This window comes from Astyanax mexicanus, chromosome 18 (genome assembly GCF_023375975.1).
Source record: "Astyanax mexicanus isolate ESR-SI-001 chromosome 18, AstMex3_surface, whole genome shotgun sequence".
Taxonomy (NCBI): domain Eukaryota; kingdom Metazoa; phylum Chordata; class Actinopteri; order Characiformes; family Acestrorhamphidae; genus Astyanax; species Astyanax mexicanus.
Window position 1 is genome coordinate 26132202 of NC_064425.1, and position 19313 is coordinate 26151514.

Sequence of the window (19313 nt, forward strand, 5' to 3'; positions counted from 1 at the left end):
GCGGGAATGGGCTTCCATAGTATTCCTAGTCATAGGGTTAAAACGACTTTTCTTGAGACCAATCAAGTGCAGTTCTTCCTTTCTTTTTAATTAAAATACAGCTATAGCAATGTAAAATGAATGCATTTTAAAACCAGATGCACTATAAAAGAATACTGTACAATATAAGTAAAGTATAATTTATACAACATGCTCAAGAAAGTGTGAAATACACCTTATCACTGCATATTAAATTGACCACAATAACTGATGTGATAACATTACAAGTGGTCAGGAAAGTGCTCGGGAAGTGCACATCAACAGTTGTATATGTGATATGTTACAGTAAAGCCAAATTATACAGTTTATAAGCATGTTTTAAGCACTTTTGTCTATTTGTGTCATTAAACTAGACTTCAAAAAGACTTCAAATAATGCAAAGAAAACAAGTTCATAGTCATGAAATTTTAAGAGTTCAGAAATCAATATTTTGTGGAATAACCCTGGTTTTTAATCACAGTTGTCATGCATCTTGGCGTGTACACACTGTACTGTCCATCTGAGGACATGTTTTTTTGGATAGACAAAATAGTGCATAACGTCTTATCAACTTGCTAGTATTGCTAACAATGCTTTCGTCAGACAGTGCTAACAATGATAACCTTAGGTGTAAAACTGCTGCATGTTATGCTTAGATTCACCATAAAACACATAAAAGCAGATGTAGCTACCTAATGCAGGTTATTGTATATAAATTCCTGTTTAAAATGTTGTGTTTAGTACCGCATTTTTCACACTAAAATAGTTTAAAATAGTTTAACACTTAAAATAGTTTAATTTTCCCAAAAATAGTCAGTGTGCCTTATAATCCACTGCGCCTTGTGTATGTATTTAAACCAGTCAGGTTGTAAGGAGCAGTACAGCGTTATACAGGAGTATAATACTCGAGTAGCATTAGCATTAGCCGCTAACCGTGTTAAGTGCTAAGCTCTTTCGCTGTTCAGAGGCAAGTATATCAGACTGTTACCGGACTGTTTAAACAAGGTACGTGGCACGAACCTCTAGCTAATATCACCCTGGCTTACTGAATCACTCAGGGTCCCTCAGTGTAGCTCTGTCGGGCAGCATTTACTAGCACTAAGCATGGCTAGTGCTAGCGGTTGGCTGCTAGTGATAATGTTGCTGCACCCTGCCTTAATAGAAATATTTAAGTTAAATCTAAGCTTACTGTAATAAACAGTATAATAAACAGTTTTCAGAAGTGAAATCTGTACAGATTAACATCCAGTGCTTGTTTGACTTATAAAGAAAATGTTTTTTTAAATAAGAATTACAGATTTCTTTACCTAGCTTAGCTTTACTAAACTTAGTTATCCTACCCCACCACCACCCGGCAGCAAGACCTGCTAAATTAGAAGGAAAACATGGCGACACCTTTGCTTTTTACTAGTGTCTCTTAAAATGCGTCTTATAATTCAGTGCACCTTATGTACGTAAATAAACCAGAAAATAGAAATTTATTAATAGTGCGCTCTATAATCCGGTGCGCCTAATAGTGCAAAAAATATGTTATATTGTTTTGTTTGTTTTTTGCCCATTTATAAGACACTATTAACTGTAGAAAGCCATTCAAACCAAAATATTCTAATTAATGGTATAACTGCAACATCGAACATATTTATTCTTAAAATATGTTAGATGTTGCAGGAATAGCATTAATTAGAATACTTGTTACTTTCAATTTAAAAGAAAAAATCTTAGTGACTGCTGCTTTAAAGGGGACATATTATACATCTTTTTACACAAGTTAGAACAGGTCAATGGGCTATACAAAGCATGTTCATGAAGTTCTTTGCACGAAATTACTTTCACATAAAGAGATCTCATCAGCTCTATTCTTCTCGTTTCATTCCCTTTTAGAACGAGCCATTTAAGGGTTCTGAGGGGTGGTGCCAGGGTGGTTCTGTGCAGGAAGCCACCCAAATGACTCATATGTGAAGCATATGATTTCTGACATCAAACACTTTCAGATGATTCACAGCAAATGAATGGATGATTTTTGTTGTTGTTGTTCAGAAACTGTTTATAGACTTTACAGCTTAAAGATGAGACCCAAGTGTAAATACAAAAGCACACAAAAAGTGAGTTTTGCGTAATATGAACCCTTTAAATGATTTCTTTAAAATTTGGACTAGTATTAGCAGGGAATTTGTGTGTATCTGATTTCTGGCATTTAGTCTTTTTATAAGCAAATCTAAATTATGTGATTTGAAATGTAGCTTTTTAATTTATTGTCTTATTTGCTACTTAACATTGGTTAAACTTTAACATTGAAATGCCAACACTCCTTGACCCTCCAACCCCTCAGGTCCCAAAACACTCTCAGGCCATTTCCTACCACTGTGTACCACAGCCAACATTAGTGTAGATGTTCTCCATCTGATCAGAAGCAGCAGGCTCCACAAGAGTCTTACCCTGTCAAAATCAAAACCCCAAAAAAGACTAGGTATTATTTTACAAAACACTTTAACAATGCAGAGTTTATCCTGTTTTTGTTTAAGCAACTGATGCCACTGTACAGGCAAAGCTTTTATTTGATTTTGGAGCAATGTTGTAAGAATTTGATTGAAAGTGATCAAATTGGTGACAGTGTTGGGTAAGACTGGGACATTGGATGACCACCACCCTACATGATCCTTATCTCATCCTAAAAGTTATAGTGTCATTTTATTTTTCTTAATTCTCCTCAGGGACTAAACAATCTGTCTGCATTTGCACATCTGTATCAGTATAAGATTAAAGTAGATAAATATGTTCATTAGAAGGGGTGTGCAAAAATATTTGGACATACAGCTCTGGAAAAATTAAGAGCCCACTTCAGTTTCTGAAACAGTTTCTCTGATTTTGAGTTTTGAGTAAGGGTTGAGTAAACTGAACATTGGTGTTTTATTCTATAAACTATGGACAACATTTCTCCCAAATTCCAAATAAAAATATTGTCATTCAGAACATTTTTTTGCATAAATGAGAAATGGCTGAAATAGCAAAAAAGACTTCAAATAATGCAAAGACAAGGAAACAAGTTCATAGTCATGAAGTTTTAAGAGTTCAGAAATCAATATTTTGTGGAATAACCCTGGTTTTTAATCACAGTTTTCATGCAGTTTTCCTGGCGTGTTCTCCTCCTTACACACTGCTTTTGGATAACTTTATGCCACTCCTGGTCTAAAGATTCAAGCAGTTCTGCTTGGTTTGTTGGCTTGTAACCATCCATCTTTCTCTTGATTATTTTCCAAAGGTTTTCAGTATGGTAAAATCAAAGAAACTTATTAATTTTAAGTGGTCTATATTTTCCAAAGCTGTATATGGTATCATCATTTATTTAAAATGCCAACTTTATGAGGAGGTCAACAAATCTATTTTATGTAATTTGGAACCATTTCTGTCTATTCCATATTCATAAAATTCTGACACAACATAGAGGACAATCGTCATTTTCAAATACTCTCAATTATAAATAAATAAAATATTTTTTACAGTACCTGAACATTGCTGTAAATAGGTTCATCCTGAGGTTTAGATGTAAAGGGCGGTGGTTCCAGCTTTTTTTCAAACTTCTCTGGCAACTTAGGTCTGTGTGAAAACATCAATAACAGTTTTTTTTATCTGTGCTACACAAGAATGTTTTTAGTTCATCACAGCTGCCTTTATCTCTGCAAAGGGAAGTTGCAAAAACTGGCATCCAGTTGCAACACCATTGTAGTGAATTCTACAGTACTGCTAGAAAGTTCATGAACTGATAAAACATGTCTCTGTTTCTTTATGTATTTGACCTGAAATGTCATTTTAGGTCAAAAATCTAAATAGAGCCATTTATTTTAACCATTTTTGGCAGGTTTGCTTGAGTGCTTAGGATCATTGTCTTGTTGCATGACCCACATGACCCACAGTTAAGCTTCAGTTTACAGACAAACCCTGACATTCTTCTCTAGAATTTGATACAATGTAGATTTTGTGCATTATAAGATCATAGTTTCATTAAAATTAAAATTTCAAACTTGCCTGGAATATGATACTGCCACCCCCATGCTTAACAGCTGACTTGAGGCTCTTAGGTTAGAATGTCAATAAGCATAAATAATTTTATTTATTTGTTTGTTATGTTTATATTATAGACTTTTTCTAACCATGTAATCTTGAAATCAGCAGTGTGTTTTTGGTGTATAGTGGCTTCTTCCTGGCGATCTTGCACACCACTTATGTTTAGTGTTTGCTTAACATTGGCATTACACAATGCAAGGAAGGCCAGTAGTTTCTGAGATGTAATGTTGGGTTTTTTCACAGTAGCACTGCTGAATTTCCTCTACAATCTTCTGTGCACACTTCCCGTCACAGTAAGAGACGTACAATGATAAAACTGATAATGTGAAGACCCATGCTTATTCTTTAGAAACATGGAAATACCACATGCTTAAAGTAACACAATATATCATAATTTATGTATATGGTTATATGTTTATTATTATATGTATGGTAATAAAGGCAGATTTGACAGATTCTTGCCAATGCACAGTCCTGTTAGTGATATCTTCAGCTTCTAGACCTGAATTTATCTTGTTAACAAATACATCATCTCACCCATCATTCTGCATCTCACAAGGCGGACGGAAATTGACATAGTAACTTGAGTCTTGTCTGGACGGTTGTCTTCTTCTGTAAAAGCAGAAGTGCCTGAATAAATGCCCAAAGCTTGTGCTTTTTATACAACAATCATGCATATAAACATTATGATTAATTACCAACTTATTAAGTGTTTTAGGTGTGTTGTGTATACAACCCCTGGCAAAAAGTATGGAATCACCAGTCTTGGATGAGCACTCCTTCAGACATTTCATTCTGTAAAACAAACTCTGATCAAAAACATGATACAATAATAAGGTCATTCCAAAGTGCAACTTGTTGGCTTTCAGGAACACTCAAAGAAATGAAGAAAAAACATTGTGGAAGTCAGTGAATGTTACTTTTATTGACCAACCACAGGGAAAAAAATATGGAATCACTCAATTCTGAGGAAAAAAGTATGGAATCACTCAAATTGAAGGTAGAAAACAAGGACACACCCAGTCAATTTCCTTTCCCTAAATGGACACCTGCCTCAGATTAGATCTGCTCGTTAGTCTGCAGTTAAAAACGCCTGCAGTCATGACACCTTGGAGGGCTGCTGGACGAATTAGAGTGGCAAGAACCATGGCTCCAACAAGAGAAATGTCTCTTGAAACAAAAGAGAGGATTGTGAAACTTCTTGAAGAAGGTAACTCTTCACGCATGGTTGCTAAAGATGTGGGCTGTTCACAGTCAGCTGTATCCAATATATGGACCAAATACAAACAGCATGGAATGGTTGTTAAAGCCAAGCGTACTGGTAGACCGAGAAAGACATCAAAGCGTCAAGACAAGCAACTTAAGGCCATTTGTCTTGAAAAAGTACAACTAAACAGATGAAGCATAAATGGGAAGAAGCTGGAGCCAATGTATGTGACCGAACCGTAAGAAATCGCCTAAAGGAAACAGGAAAGCTAAAAGAAAACCATCATCGACACCTAAACATAAAAGAACAAGACTGCAGTGGGCTAAGGAGAGGCAATCATGGACTGTGGATGACTGGATGAAAGTTATCTTCAGTGATGAGTCAAGAATCTGCATTGGACAAGGTGATGATGCTGGAACTTTTGTTTGGTGCCGTTCCAGTGAGATTTACGAAGAGGCCTGCCTGAAGAAAACAACCAAATTTCCACAGTCCTTGATGATATGGGGCTGCATGTCAGGCAAAGGCACTGGGGAGATGACTGTGGTTAATTCTTCTATCAATGCACAAGTGTACATTGACATTTTGGACAGTTTTCTCATCCCTTCAATTGAACAGATGTTTGGAGATAATGAAATAATTTTCCAAGATGACAATGCATCGTGCCATAGGGCAAAAACAGTGAAGGCATTCCTTGGAGAAAGACACATTCAGTCGATGTCATGGCCTGCAAATAGTCCAGATCTCAACCCAATTGAAAACCTGTGGTGGAAATTGAAAAAAATGGTCCACAAGAAGGCTCCGACCTGCAAAGCTGATCTGGCAACTGCTATCAAAGAGAGTTGGCACCAAATTGATGCAGAATACTGTTTGTCACTCATCAAGTCCATGCCTCAGAGACTGAAAGCCGTTATAAAAGCCAAAGGTGGTGCAACTAAATACTAGTGATGTATTTTGAATCATCTTTTGTTTATCTGTTTTTCATGATTCCATACTTTTTTCCTCAGAATTGAGTGATTCCATATTTTTTTCCCTGTGGTTGGTCAATAAAAGTAACATTCACTGACTTCCACAATGTTTTTTCTTCATTTCTTTGAGTGTTCCTGAAAGCCAACAAGTTGCACTTTGGAATGACCTTATTTTTGTATCATGTTGTTGATCAGAGTTTGTTTTACAGAATGAAATGTCTGAAGGAGTGCTCATCCAAGACTGGTGATTCCATACTTTTTGCCAGGGGTTGTAGCGAAAGTGAATGTGTTAAATGTGAATAAACCCCTCAAAACAAAAGTGGCTGTAATATTATGCTTCAAATTCTACATATTTAATTAATATAGCTTATACAAAAGTGCTATTATACATTTTGTATAGATAATAAAACAAAACTGTGAATTCCCTCTGCTAAAAAGACTTGGCACACTGCTCACACTGCCAAAAGCTCCAATACCTGGTTTATTAACCACAATATTTCTGTGCTTGATTGGCCTGGCCTGAACCCTATAGAGAATCTACAGGTTATTATCAAGAAGAAGATGAGAGATACCAGATTCTGAAGGCCACTCTCAAAGCAACCTGGGCTTCCATAACACCATAAAAAGAGCTCGGATTAAGTGTTGATCTCATATGCTGTACATACTTTTGATTTCTGTCTTTTGGGGTGTCATTAGCTGTAAGCCTTAATCCTCAGCACTAAAAAAAGTAATCCCTTAAAATAGATTACTCTGTGTGTTTCACTTTTTAAATTTAATTACAGAAATAAACTATAAATAACTTTGACATTTCTTTTTGCACTTGTATGATACAAAACTATTTACACCCATAAAACATTTAAATTACTAAAATTAAAGAATCTTTGTGGAAAATATGTGTTCTTCCTTGTCTATAAAAATCCTTTGTTGTGTATAACCAATTTCTGTCTCCCAGGCAATAAATTTGAGCAACACACATGTAAAGTCCCTTTGCATCAGCATAAATAAAACAGAACTGCTCAACATTCCAGGAACTGGAGATCTTTAATGTCACCCTCAGGTCTTTTTGAAAAAACCAATAGGATACTGCCAAAGCAAACCAAGCTGCTGTATGATAAATTAAACCAATTATTTGACTGATTTTCAAAATAGAGATGTGCATGAATTATAATAAAATAAAACGTTTTTTTTAACTTCACGGAGAACTAACTAATACACCAGTCTATATACAGTACACTACCGAAGGGTGAGTGTAGACTGTGAGCATGTTCTGAAGACCAAACTCTAAAGAGAGCAAAACTTTCACACAAGCTATAAATATTGCTGTTCTGTTTTTATTGTTAATATTCTGACTCTTTGAACTTGGCAACCAGATGAGGGGTGAAATAGTGGGCCCTATTTTAGCGATCTATAGGCGAGCTGTCAGCCACACCTCAGCTTGAATTAGGGCATGTCAGTGTGTCTTCAGTATCATGAGGATGTGAAAAATATAAGGAGGTCAACGTAAGCATGGCTTAAAACATGTAAAGGCATGTAGTAATTTTCTTAATTAATCATGGGTGTGTTTTGGGTGTAACATTAAATAAACCAATCAGCGTGCCACTTGCCATTCCCTTTAAGAGCCAGATGAGCTCTGACTTTAGCGCATTGGTATTTTACCGACGCAGTGCTTCGGCACTTCTCAGCAAATATAAGCATGTTCTGTTTATTCAGTGTTTTATTGATGTAAATGGTAGGTTTGTGCTTTGTGCTCTGCTGCGTGTCCGTGTGTTTAATGAGTGGGCATGTACACACATTAAGTGCGTCTGGCACACCTGCATTACCAAGATAGCAATGAACATCTGACAGATGACTGTTACTTGAGTTGAGATAGCAATACACCAGAAATTTACACATTAATTTACACCAGATGTTTAAACATTGCAGGCACAAGGCATGAAAATAGAGTGTTGGCGGGGTGTAAGATAGAAATGAGCATCGCAGTGTACCTTGTGCAATGTGTAAGATGAGGCCCAGTATTCCTATTCATTTTAGGCCCTGTGTTGTGTATTTCCCTGTGTATTTACTTGCTAACACACAATATAATTTAAATCCAACATAGCAAAAAATTACATAGCATAATTAAGCAGCAAAAAACATCAGCACCAATCATTGACCTTCAAATGAAATTTTAACATAAAGATGTAAGTGGACACAGTTAAGAATGAAAATCATTCTTAAACACATTACTCAATAAATAATCTAAAACAAATCTAAATGATCTACTAATGTAAAAAATGTATGTACAAGAAAGAATAGTCTGAAATTTGAAAACCTGTAGTGTGTAAAGATGACTGTCACAACCAAATACCAAAGAATATGAAGAAACTGTAACTATCATCATATTGATTGAATGTTGCTAATAATTCTGGAGTTGACTGCAGTTAGTTAAAACATGAGTGTGCTAGATTAATAAAACAGTTTTACTAATCACTTCATCAAATGAAATTAGTGAGGCCTACCTTTTTCTTCGTCTGAGGAGAAACACAGCTACAGCCACAATCACAACAACGAGCACGATAATCGGCACGTAAATAAAGATGCTAAAGTCTGTCGAAGGTGCGGAGGTTCCTGTGTAACAAATATAAAATAATAGCACAGTGTCCGAAAGTTATTAGGAGTGTGAGCAACTTTAATTCATATGTTGGAAACAATGATTGGCAGGGTTAGATGTAGTCAGGGCTGGTACTGGCCATTTGGTTGCCCTTAGCACAAATACCCCACCCCCCACCTCGCACATATTCATTTATTCAAAATAAGTCAAATTATGATTTTACGCAAAACTAAAGGAACACTTTTCCCAAGTTTCCTTTGATACTTGATTGTACTTGTCTTTCTGGTGTATTTGTTGATTAGACCATGTTATATTATGTTTATTGAGCTGTAAAACTCAATGTTTCTTTCCCATTTCAGTCTCTGCAAGCAGCTCTGCTGTGCATGCGGCTACCGTACCGTAATACACGCAAATATGTTGCTTTTGTTCTGCTTATATCTGTTAATATGCTGCACATATTTGTATTTAAAATGTGTTGTAATTATGTTATGTTGCTATTACTAGTGCATTTTACTGAACTTACTGAATTTACTAAATCTTCTTGACCAGTATAACAAGTTATACTAATTATAAGATTGTTGCAGATTCCTTTAAACACATCCTTTTGATTGCACTTATTTTAACTTAAAATCAGAAAATAAAATATGCTTTAATCAAACAAAATGGTAACATTCTAAAGCTGCATTAACAGCGTATATATTTTCTAAATTATTATTTTTGTTATTAAATTAGGTCTAATTAAACATTTACAAGCATTTACTGTATAGTTGTTTAAGAAACATTATATTGAGTTGAAAGGCAATAATAATAAAACAGCTAAATATTGGTCCCTCTTGAAAAAAAAAAAAGTTTTAGGAGACTTATTCCCATTATGACAATTCAGTACTTACCTGGAATATTTGTAGAAAAAAATGGGTTTTCTGTGACATCTGTGACACAATTGAAACATTATAAGTCATTGGTGAGCATTGGTGATGTCCTAACACTCTTACACAATTAACTAAGAAATGTAATTTAATATTTACATGAATGTATACTGAATATTTAGACCCGCACAACAACAGAAACGATAAGAAGATAACACTAACCTTGAGACACTGCTTTCAAGGTAACATTGGAGACATGCCCTTTAACTGAATACAAAACACAAATACCTCATCATCAATAAAATAAAACCAGAACATTACTGAAACGCAGCATTGCTATCTAGTTTGTATACATTTATACAATTAAATGAGCAATATTTTACATTTAAAAGATATTTACTCACTCTTATTAAATATGATCTAAGAGCATATATTAAGCGTTTCTGATTTTTTGTGCCTTTAACTATATATAAAATCCTTTGCCTTGGAGTAGATGTATACCAATCCAATGCACCATGTATGTTTAATCCAAACAGGCCTTTTATTCATATGTATGGAACACCAATGATGCTCTGTGTCAGATTGGCCTAGCAAAGGTTTAACCATCCAAAATGATAAAACTAACAAAAGATAAAAAATATAATCATAGATGTTAAAGAAAAACATGTTTTACTTGAAAAATGAATCCCATTGTGTTTCAAATTTGACATTTGACATTTTTGTATTTTTACATTTTGTAACCTCTTCAATGTTCAAATGACCATGAACATAAGAGTGTGTAATACAAACATTTGAGGGTTGTGAACACATTAAATCATTAAGCCATTTTTCATTTGCATGTTCATTATTCAAACAAGCCCAACAAAAATGATTTTCTTTTGCATCAAAAATGACATAAATAAAATGAGGAAGGAAGCCTCCGCAAGCATAGCCCATAGATGACTCATTTTGCTGTCATGGTTGGTCCTACATTACATAATTTATATACTATCTTCTTTGCAAATGATCAGATCTCAACCCAATCATATAGCTACGGGAAATTTAGGACTGACATCCCTATCCATTATCCTTATCAAAACATCCAGTTTGGGCATTTTTAATTTGGACCACACCTAAAGCTCTTTCTGATGCATTTTGTTTGTCACTCATCTGGAGACCCAGACCTAAGTAAAAGTACAGTACTGTGTTGTGTAGTTATTACAGAAAGCAGTGGAAAGTTCAGGCAGAACGGGAGCAGTGAGGTCTTCCTATAAGATCAGTTTTATCTCTTAATTCACTCAATGATGAGCAGCTTCATCAAACCTGGTAAAGTTGCAGAGTATCTACCCCTCTGGCTTTAGTGATAATGTGGGTTAGAATGATTCCTAACATTTTTATAATTGTAACGAGTAGGGCTGCAACTAATCATTATTTTGATAATCAATAAAACGATTCTTTTTGGGATAAAAGGTAAAAAATTGATTTCCAGCTTTTTTTTTAATAAACCAAACTGTACTGTCTTTGTACAAATTTGCAGTTATACCACACTTAGTTCCGACCCTGCAATGTGATTGGCTGAGAGGTGTTCTATAAGTGCCATTATCAGCCGGTAATCCCTGTAACCGAAGCTCTCTATGTATTACTCCACCACATACAGGTAACCTAGCAACGATGCAGCTCTTACAAACCAAACAGTGCAGCAACAAACAGAGCAGCAATAGATCTATTTTAACTCGCAGAGTTTTTGCAACCAGTGAGCTACCATGTGGGTTCAATTCCCAGTCAGGGTGACTGAATGCTGTGCTACACCAATAAGAATCCTTGGGCAAGACTCCAAACACTACATTGGCCCACCTCTGTAATAGTAATAAGTAACAGTAATAATTGTAAGTTGCTTTGGACAAGAACGTAAGCTAAATGCTGTAACTATAATAATACAGTAGATACAGAAACAGCATTTTAGTACTTAAGGACAGTTGAAGTAGTTCTATATTTTATTACACATATCTGCTCATCTGTTTATGTTTCAGCATACATGTAAAAATTACATTCTCTGTCACTTGTAATTTGTCACTTGTCAGTTGTTACACTTGTTTACTTGTAATTAAGTATTTGTCCTCAGACCAGCAAATGCTATAAATACTGTTATACCACAGTTAGTTCTGACCCTGCAATGCAATTGCCTGAGAGGCATTTTATTAGTGACATTATGCAATGCCATCATTGGCGTAGGAACCAGGGGGGGATGTCCCACCCAATATTAGAAAAAGGTGGATTCGTCCCCACCAAAAATAAAATGGTTTTGCTCAGATCAGCTGTACTATTAATGAGGAGACAGGTGACCGCTGAGTAAATGGGAAATCTCTTAACGCCAATCACGGAGACGGTTCAGGAATTAAGTTCCGCCTCTCAGTAGAAACAGCCAATCAGCTTGCCGGTTTTGCGGTGTGCAGGAGAGTGTGCTGGTGGGGGGGAAGCCCCTCCCCCGCTGTGAGATTAAGCAGCGCGATCAGAATGCAGCAGATGATTTTAAACCAGACATGGATATACAGCGATTTTTCTAAAAGAAAGGTAACGGTAGGCTAACCATGTAAACCATGTAAACTGCTATGTTTCTGATAGCTGGTTAAAATGCACTAATCAAAACATACAAATCAAACCATAAGGCTTAATAAAATACAGCCTGTGACAGTCAGTTAGCTTAACTTCGGAATTAGCTTTGGAATTAGTTTAGTTTAAGAAAAACAAAACTATATAATGTTCAGCTTACCCTGTACCTGACTAGCTAATAACTATTTAATTTTCATTCATTTAGGTAACTATTCAGCTAGAAGCTGGATGAAGATAATAGCTAGAATTTAGTACAACACTTTATGTTGGTAGTTTAAAGCAGTTTCTTAACCCTGATCACTACCCTTAAAATTGTTTTCCATCAGATCCAACTGGTAATAAACAGTCCTTTACTGAGTTTACCTGTTAAAATCTCTTACCCTCCTATGGATCATAAATCAATCATTATGTATATCCAGCAGTGTATTAGACACATCATACCACCACTTACTTTATTAAGTTCATTTAAATCAGAGAAAGCTCTACAATATGCAGAACAGTGGGAGTATGCAATAGAATATGTAAGAACAGGGTTAAGAAAAACTGATCTAATCTGACTTCTGTTCATTTGTAGTTTACAGTAAGAACACATGTCCTGACATCTAACGTTTATATTAACTTCTGACAAAAATCCCTATGAAACGTAAAGTTACATTCTTTTTCATAAAAGGACACCATCATAAGAAGTGCTTTCAGTAGAAACAATTAAAAGTGCGGGACACAATGCTAGTCAGTTTGGAGAAAATGTAAATATACAACATACAATACATAATTAATAATAATAATAATAATCAAATATGTTATATTATTTTAAATATTAGTTGATAACTGATCAGTTTTTGTCATATGTATATTATTCAGACCTTTCACGTATAATGTTTTCTAGCAACAGTAAATGTAATGTGGAGTAACATGTTTAGGTTGTAAAATCCCCTTTACTTGGATGTAACTAATAATAAACAGAATACAGAAAAAAATGATTATTTGGGATTAAAAGTAATTCCGCAAATGTTTTTCTAGGAAACTATTGGGTGGGCTTTGGTTCATATTAGCAAATGTGTCCCCCCAATATCAAACCCGCTCCTACGCCCTTGGATGCCATTATACACCACTGGGAGACACTAGATCCCATAGGCACAGTAAAGAAACGCCATCTACTACGACCGCAGCAAAGCAGTGCCAATATTAAATGTTATAACACTACCTCACATGTATTATTGCTTAATCATTGATTATGTTTTCACACTAAATGGACCAGTATTGATTATTGGTACATCTGCCTATTTATTGTTTCTTACAAAAATTAAGGGTTTTTTTTTGGTGTTGTTGGAGTAACTGTCTCTACTGTCCAGAGAAGATGTTGCCACTCATCCACAACTCCCAAATCCCAAAAGTAGTGGATAGGATACAATTTTCATTCCACAGAATACAGTTCCACTGCTCCACATTCATTTAATGAAATACTATCAAACATTTAGACATTTACTGTACATGTGCTCAGTTGGAATCATCAGCCAATTTCTACTCTAGCTGTGTTTTGCTTCTAATTGACTCATTTGTTTATATTAAAGTGTCAATAATTGTTAGTTTAAGTTTAGTTTTAAGATGAATATTAACTATGTAATTGCAATAAATGTAACACGTTCACATTAAAAAGGGAATATTTGCCAAAAATGGTTGTTCTAATAAAAATCAAATGTTACTCCATTTTGAGAGAAATTCCAGTTATTGTCTTCTTTTTTTTTGGGGGGGGGGGGGGGGGGGTTTACTTTAATAAACTAAAATAAACTAAAATATGTTATATTTAGACTCATATATCTTCATTCATAAAAGCAACTTTTACATTTACATTTGAATTGTAAATGAAAAAAAAAGTGACTTCTGTCAAATGAGGAAATTGATTGATATGTGGCTATATTTAAAGAGTTTAAAAGCTGTAAAACATTTGTAAAACTATGGTCAGATTTTTCCATATGTAAAATGTTCATAAAAAATGAGTGTTTAAATATTTCCACATTTTTCTACAAACATAACATGACCACATGTCATAGTCTTTAACGAAGAAATAAAATAAAAGGAAAAAAAACTTTTGAATACTTTACCTTTAATGGTGATCGTATTGTTGCAAAAGCTGTAGCTATTAGATCCTGTCTCCACTCTAAAGTAGTAGCGCCCCTGATCCTCATTCTGGATGTTGCTGATTGATAGAGAACAGTTGTTGTTCGCAATGTTCCCGAGGGCTTTAGTTCTTCCCTGGAATCTCTGCCACACTAACGTATTGTTATGATTGTAGATGATTTCGTTGGATTTTCGTTCGCATTTGCTAATTCTTCCTTCACGGTTCACCTTCCAGAAGCCCTGAATGTCCTTTTTGCTCATTTCAGGTGGTGGGTATTCCACTCTGCAGTCGATGGTGATATCCCTGGACGTTTCCACAGTAAACTCTTGTTGCTTAATGCTGATGTTCCACATTTCTACCAGTAAAACACAAAAGCGTTACAAAAGTCGGACATGTTTTACAACACTGTTTCTCAGCCCTAGTTCTGGAGGCTTACTGCTCTGCACTGTTTAATGCTCTCCCTGCTCCCAACAAGGACTGCACGATGTGCTACAAATATTGTATCACATTATTTAAAGAGGATTTCAAAATACATAATATATTTTTCATCATTTCTCACAGGCAGACAAAATACATTAGTAGTTGCAGATTCTTAAAAACGCTAAAATTAAACACTACAGTTTTTTTTTATTTAAATTGAGCTGTTAAACAAGACTAATTACACTTTCTGTAATAAAATGTGCAGTTGTTCTGTGTGTTTTTTAAGCACTGATAAAAATCCCAATATACTCAGAGATGCGTATCATTTATCACAATAACAAATTTTATATAACACAATAGTACAATTATTATCATTGTTAGTTATATTAATATGAGTGTGTTCAAGAATAAATAAACTAATATTTAATTAGTTTGTTAATGTAAAATGGTTGTACAAATAAAAAACACAAAAAAGAAAGAAAAAGTGATTAGTATATCATGAGATATAGTGATATGGTTGATATATGGCTATTTATTAGAAGTCTATTAATCATTTAAAGTCAGTTTGATAAAGCTGGAAAAGAACTACAATAACAGTGTGCCTCGAGGACCAAGTGTCAGAAACACTGTTGAATGTAAAATGCAAAAAAAAATAGATTAACTTGTTTAGTATTTTACAAAAAAATAATGTAAAACACTACAAATTCACTTGTTAAATACAATACATTTGTTAAAATCCAAATATTTCAATTATTTACATCCACATTCTTACCCTTAGTGCCGGTGGCCACATCTTTCAGCATACAGAATATGTAGATTACTGGTAACCACTGTGAATTTGACATCTAAACACAATTAAAAACATGAATAATGTTAACTGCATTAACTTCACATCATCATAATAAATAAAAAAACTAAATTTGGCCCAGAATTGCTATTTTAGCAATTTATAGTAGGTAATTTACTTAAACATCCTTTTATTTTATTTTTTTTATTTATTTTTATTTTTTTATTATTATTTTTTTTTAATAAGTATATGGCCCACCTGTGTTTTTCGTCTCTAAGATAGCAATACACCAGAAGTTTACCAAAACACAATTCACCACCAGACCTATCAGCATAGGTATATTCTAAACTCACGATAAAGATGCAAGGCATGAAAATAGACTGCTGATAGGGTGTAAGATAGCACTAAGCGTCACAGACACGCCTTGCTCAAGGTGTAAGATAGGGCTTATTATCATTGTCACAAAGAGAGCTTGTGTCTTCAAACTGGAAACTTTACAGAAGAAGAAAAACACCTTTTTTAACATTTAATGATAGTCAGTGTAAAAAATATTTTATTTAATATCCATCCATTGTGAAATTTTGATGCAACTACCAAATTTAAACAATGTCAAAAAAAAGTGTTTTATTCCTTTTCAGTGATTATAAATACACTGTCAAGACACCTAAGCACAAGTATTGGAACACTTTAACCTTAATTATACCTTCAAGAGTATGACATCCTATTTCCATATCTAATTTAAATCAGCAAAAAAAGACAAAAAGGGGGAATACAGGATATCTGTCCAAGAGCGATGGCCATACATAAAACACTTTCCAGTGTTAAACCAAATCTAACAGTGTGAATTCAACACTCATAGTGCTAAAACGGAAGATTAATAGTACTGAGTACTTAATACTGAGCATTAATAGTTTGTTCTCCTATTCCTCAAACTGATATAGATAGATACTTTATGTATCCCAGAGGGAAATTCTGAACATCCAGTAGCAGATATACATAGTACACAAAAGATATAATAATAAATACATAAATATAATAAAATAGAAATTGTAAAAGTAGAGTATTTTAGTGTGTGTGTAATAGAGGTAGTGCAGTTAAACACAGTAAAACAACAAACATAATCATTTTTTCAGTCTTTTGTACATACATCTTTTCAAATTCAGTAACAATAATAATAATATACAAAAAATGCATTATAATTTAATATGTGTGAGTGAGTGTGTTATCTTAACCACTTTCAAAGCTCTTCATTGAGGAAGATTGGTGTGTAAAAAATTGCAGCTGTCGTGTAAAAACCTTGAATCTCATTTGTTACTTTTAGAGATACTGTGAATCTGGCAGTTGTTTTGTACATTGTGTCAAAAATGTTGTGATTAATAAACAAATAGAAAGACTCCAAAATGATTAGAAATAAAATATATTTACACTGACATTGAAAGTTCAATGAAAGTTAAGATGTTTTTTTTTCTTTTCTTGTAAAATGTTAATTTACAAGAATTTAGAGTACTATAACAAAAATCACATAAAAATCTACTTACCATATTCCTTAATGCTGCAGTGCTGAACTGCCACATACTCCAAATACTGTACGACTAGCTTGAAGTGGTTGGTAAAGCTTTTTCTTTTCACTTTCTTTTTTCTTTTTTGCTCTGCACTTCCTGTTGCTTCATAATCGTTAAGAAACACTGAAGAAGGGTTTTTTTAAATGTGAAAAGTGAGATATCAACTTTTGTCATGTGATGCTTAAACTTCTCGAGTTGGTCAAGACTGCTAACCCTGCTGAAACCGACACAGGGTGTGTCGCGGTTTGAGTGTGAGGGATTTAGCTGGTCTACCGCATTATTAACCTCACTAAATTAGATAAGCAGCATGACCGAGCTGGTTGACCTACATGACCAAGATTAAGATCAAGCCACACTATCCTGTGTAAGAAAGAACTGGTTCACCAGCTAGCTCACCAGTGCGTCATCGTCAATGTCTAATGAAAAACAAGTATCTCTATTTCGTCAATTTTTTGTTTACTACATCATTTCAGCAGACAAACTGTCCATTACACTGTGCCAAACTTTATTGATGAATAGACCAATAGAAATATTTCAAAATGATCTGAAATAAATATTTTTTACATTGACTTCCATTGAAATTTTAGAAGGTTTTTTCTCTCTCCTGCAAAGTTGCTCATTTGTTTTTCATTGGACAGCGACGATATATTGTTTGTCTGGATATGCAGCTTATCAACCATCCGAGGCATCAAAGACCAGCTTAACATCTGAAACCAGCTAGTAGTAAAAGCTGGTATGGGTAATTATGTACACACACACACACACACACTGTTTATAAGAAATCCCCTATATGAATACTTGAAACAGTAACAAACTGATAAGGGTTTTGATTACCTTTCTTTCATTAAACCCTCCTGTAATTTAACAGGTCAAACTGACCCGTTTGAAGATTTAGGAAAAAAATGATTAAAAAAAATATGTTTTTTTCCATTATTAAAATTTCTGCTTTCCTTAATTACTATAAGTGGAGTTATGTATCCATAACTAAGTTTTGGGAGTTGATCCACGCCCTCACTCCTCCCACTTCCTTCCCTATTTAAATCGTCACTTCCTCGCAGTTGATCAGCCTCGCCTGCGGCGTTAACTCCCGCTCCATACCTGCTCCACGATGGTACTCCACCTCTATGTGTCCTGCGGCTGGCGTCCGATCTCGCACGACCGGCTGTTCTCGTCCACAAATACTCCTCCACCGCCACTGCTGCCTTCCTTGATTACGGTGCGCCTTTCCCCAACCGCTGCGGCTGGTGTCTGCTCTCCTGGCTCCTCGGCCCGCTCTGGCTCCTCAGCCCGGTCTGGCCTCTACCGAAAGGTTCCCTCCGGACTTCTTTCTCTGTCTCTCACCTCTGCCGCTCCCGACACCCACGCCGTTACTGCTGCCGCTCCAGGCGGCCACGCCGCTCCCGGCGCCTACGCCGCTACTGCTTCCGCTCCCGGCGGCCGCGCCGCTGCGGGCGTTACCGCTTCTAGTGCCCACGCCGCTCCCGTTTTTTCCCTGTTTTCTCTCCTAACCTGCGTTCTTCCGCCGGGCCCGCTGCCGGGCCGTGGCTCCGCCTCCCTGCAGTCTCGTAGGGCGGTGCTCGAGCGTGGCCACTCCTCCTCCTCTCTCTCCTATTCCTCAGTCTGTCTGTCCTCCCTACTCCTCTTCTGTCTCCCATTGCCATCATCTTCCTACTCAATCTTCCCACTCCATCTCCCCCCCCCCCCCCCCTTTATTCAATATTTGGTGGAATAACCCTGGTTTTTAATAAGTTTTCATGCATTGGAATGTTCTCCTCCACCAGTCTTACACACTGCTTTTGGATAATTTTATGCCACTGGTGCAAACATTTAAGCAGTTCAGCTTGATTTAATGTTTGTGATCATCTATCTTCCTCTTGATTTTATTCCAGAGGTTTTTAATTTGGTAAAATCAAAGTCATAATCAAATCAAACTCATAATTTTTAAGTGGTCTCTTTTTTCTAAAGCTGTATATACTTTCATATAATTTCTGCTGCCATCTGCTGCCAGAAAATTACAGTTGAGTTTTTTTACTTTCTTGCAGTTATAGTAATATTAACATAACAGCTGTACATTTGTGTAAATAAATAATAAATTGCTCCTTAAAAAAATACTTTTTATTTTATAGAT

The 19313-nt window shown here is 35.3% G+C and overlaps 2 protein-coding genes across 3 annotated transcripts in view; one reads left to right on the top strand and one right to left on the bottom strand.

The window, feature by feature from the left end:
• LOC103029305 (sialoadhesin) lies at positions 1-18373 on the bottom strand. 2 transcript variants are annotated; one of them, XM_022663849.2, is made up of 9 exons: positions 18284-18373; positions 15609-15681; positions 14400-14771; positions 9931-9975; positions 9733-9771; positions 8751-8859; positions 4618-4692; positions 3522-3612; positions 1-2454 (listed from the first exon to the last, which is right to left on the bottom strand). In XM_022663849.2, the coding sequence occupies exons 2-9, from the start codon at positions 15679-15681 to the stop codon at positions 2374-2376; spliced, it is 885 nt and encodes a 294-aa protein (XP_022519570.2). In that variant the 5' UTR covers positions 18284-18373; the 3' UTR covers positions 1-2373. The 2 variants fall into 2 exon arrangements, with proteins under 2 accessions (XP_022519570.2, XP_007232414.3); XM_007232352.3 differs by lacking the exon at positions 18284-18373 and adding an exon at positions 17162-17659.
• LOC103028994 (uncharacterized) overlaps positions 18312-19313 on the top strand; it is a 12435-nt gene continuing 11433 nt past the window's right edge. Inside the window, exon 1 of the mRNA XM_007232351.3 lies at positions 18312-18401. The gene's annotated coding sequence lies outside the window, so the exon portion shown is untranslated. The remainder of the gene's footprint in view (positions 18402-19313) is intronic.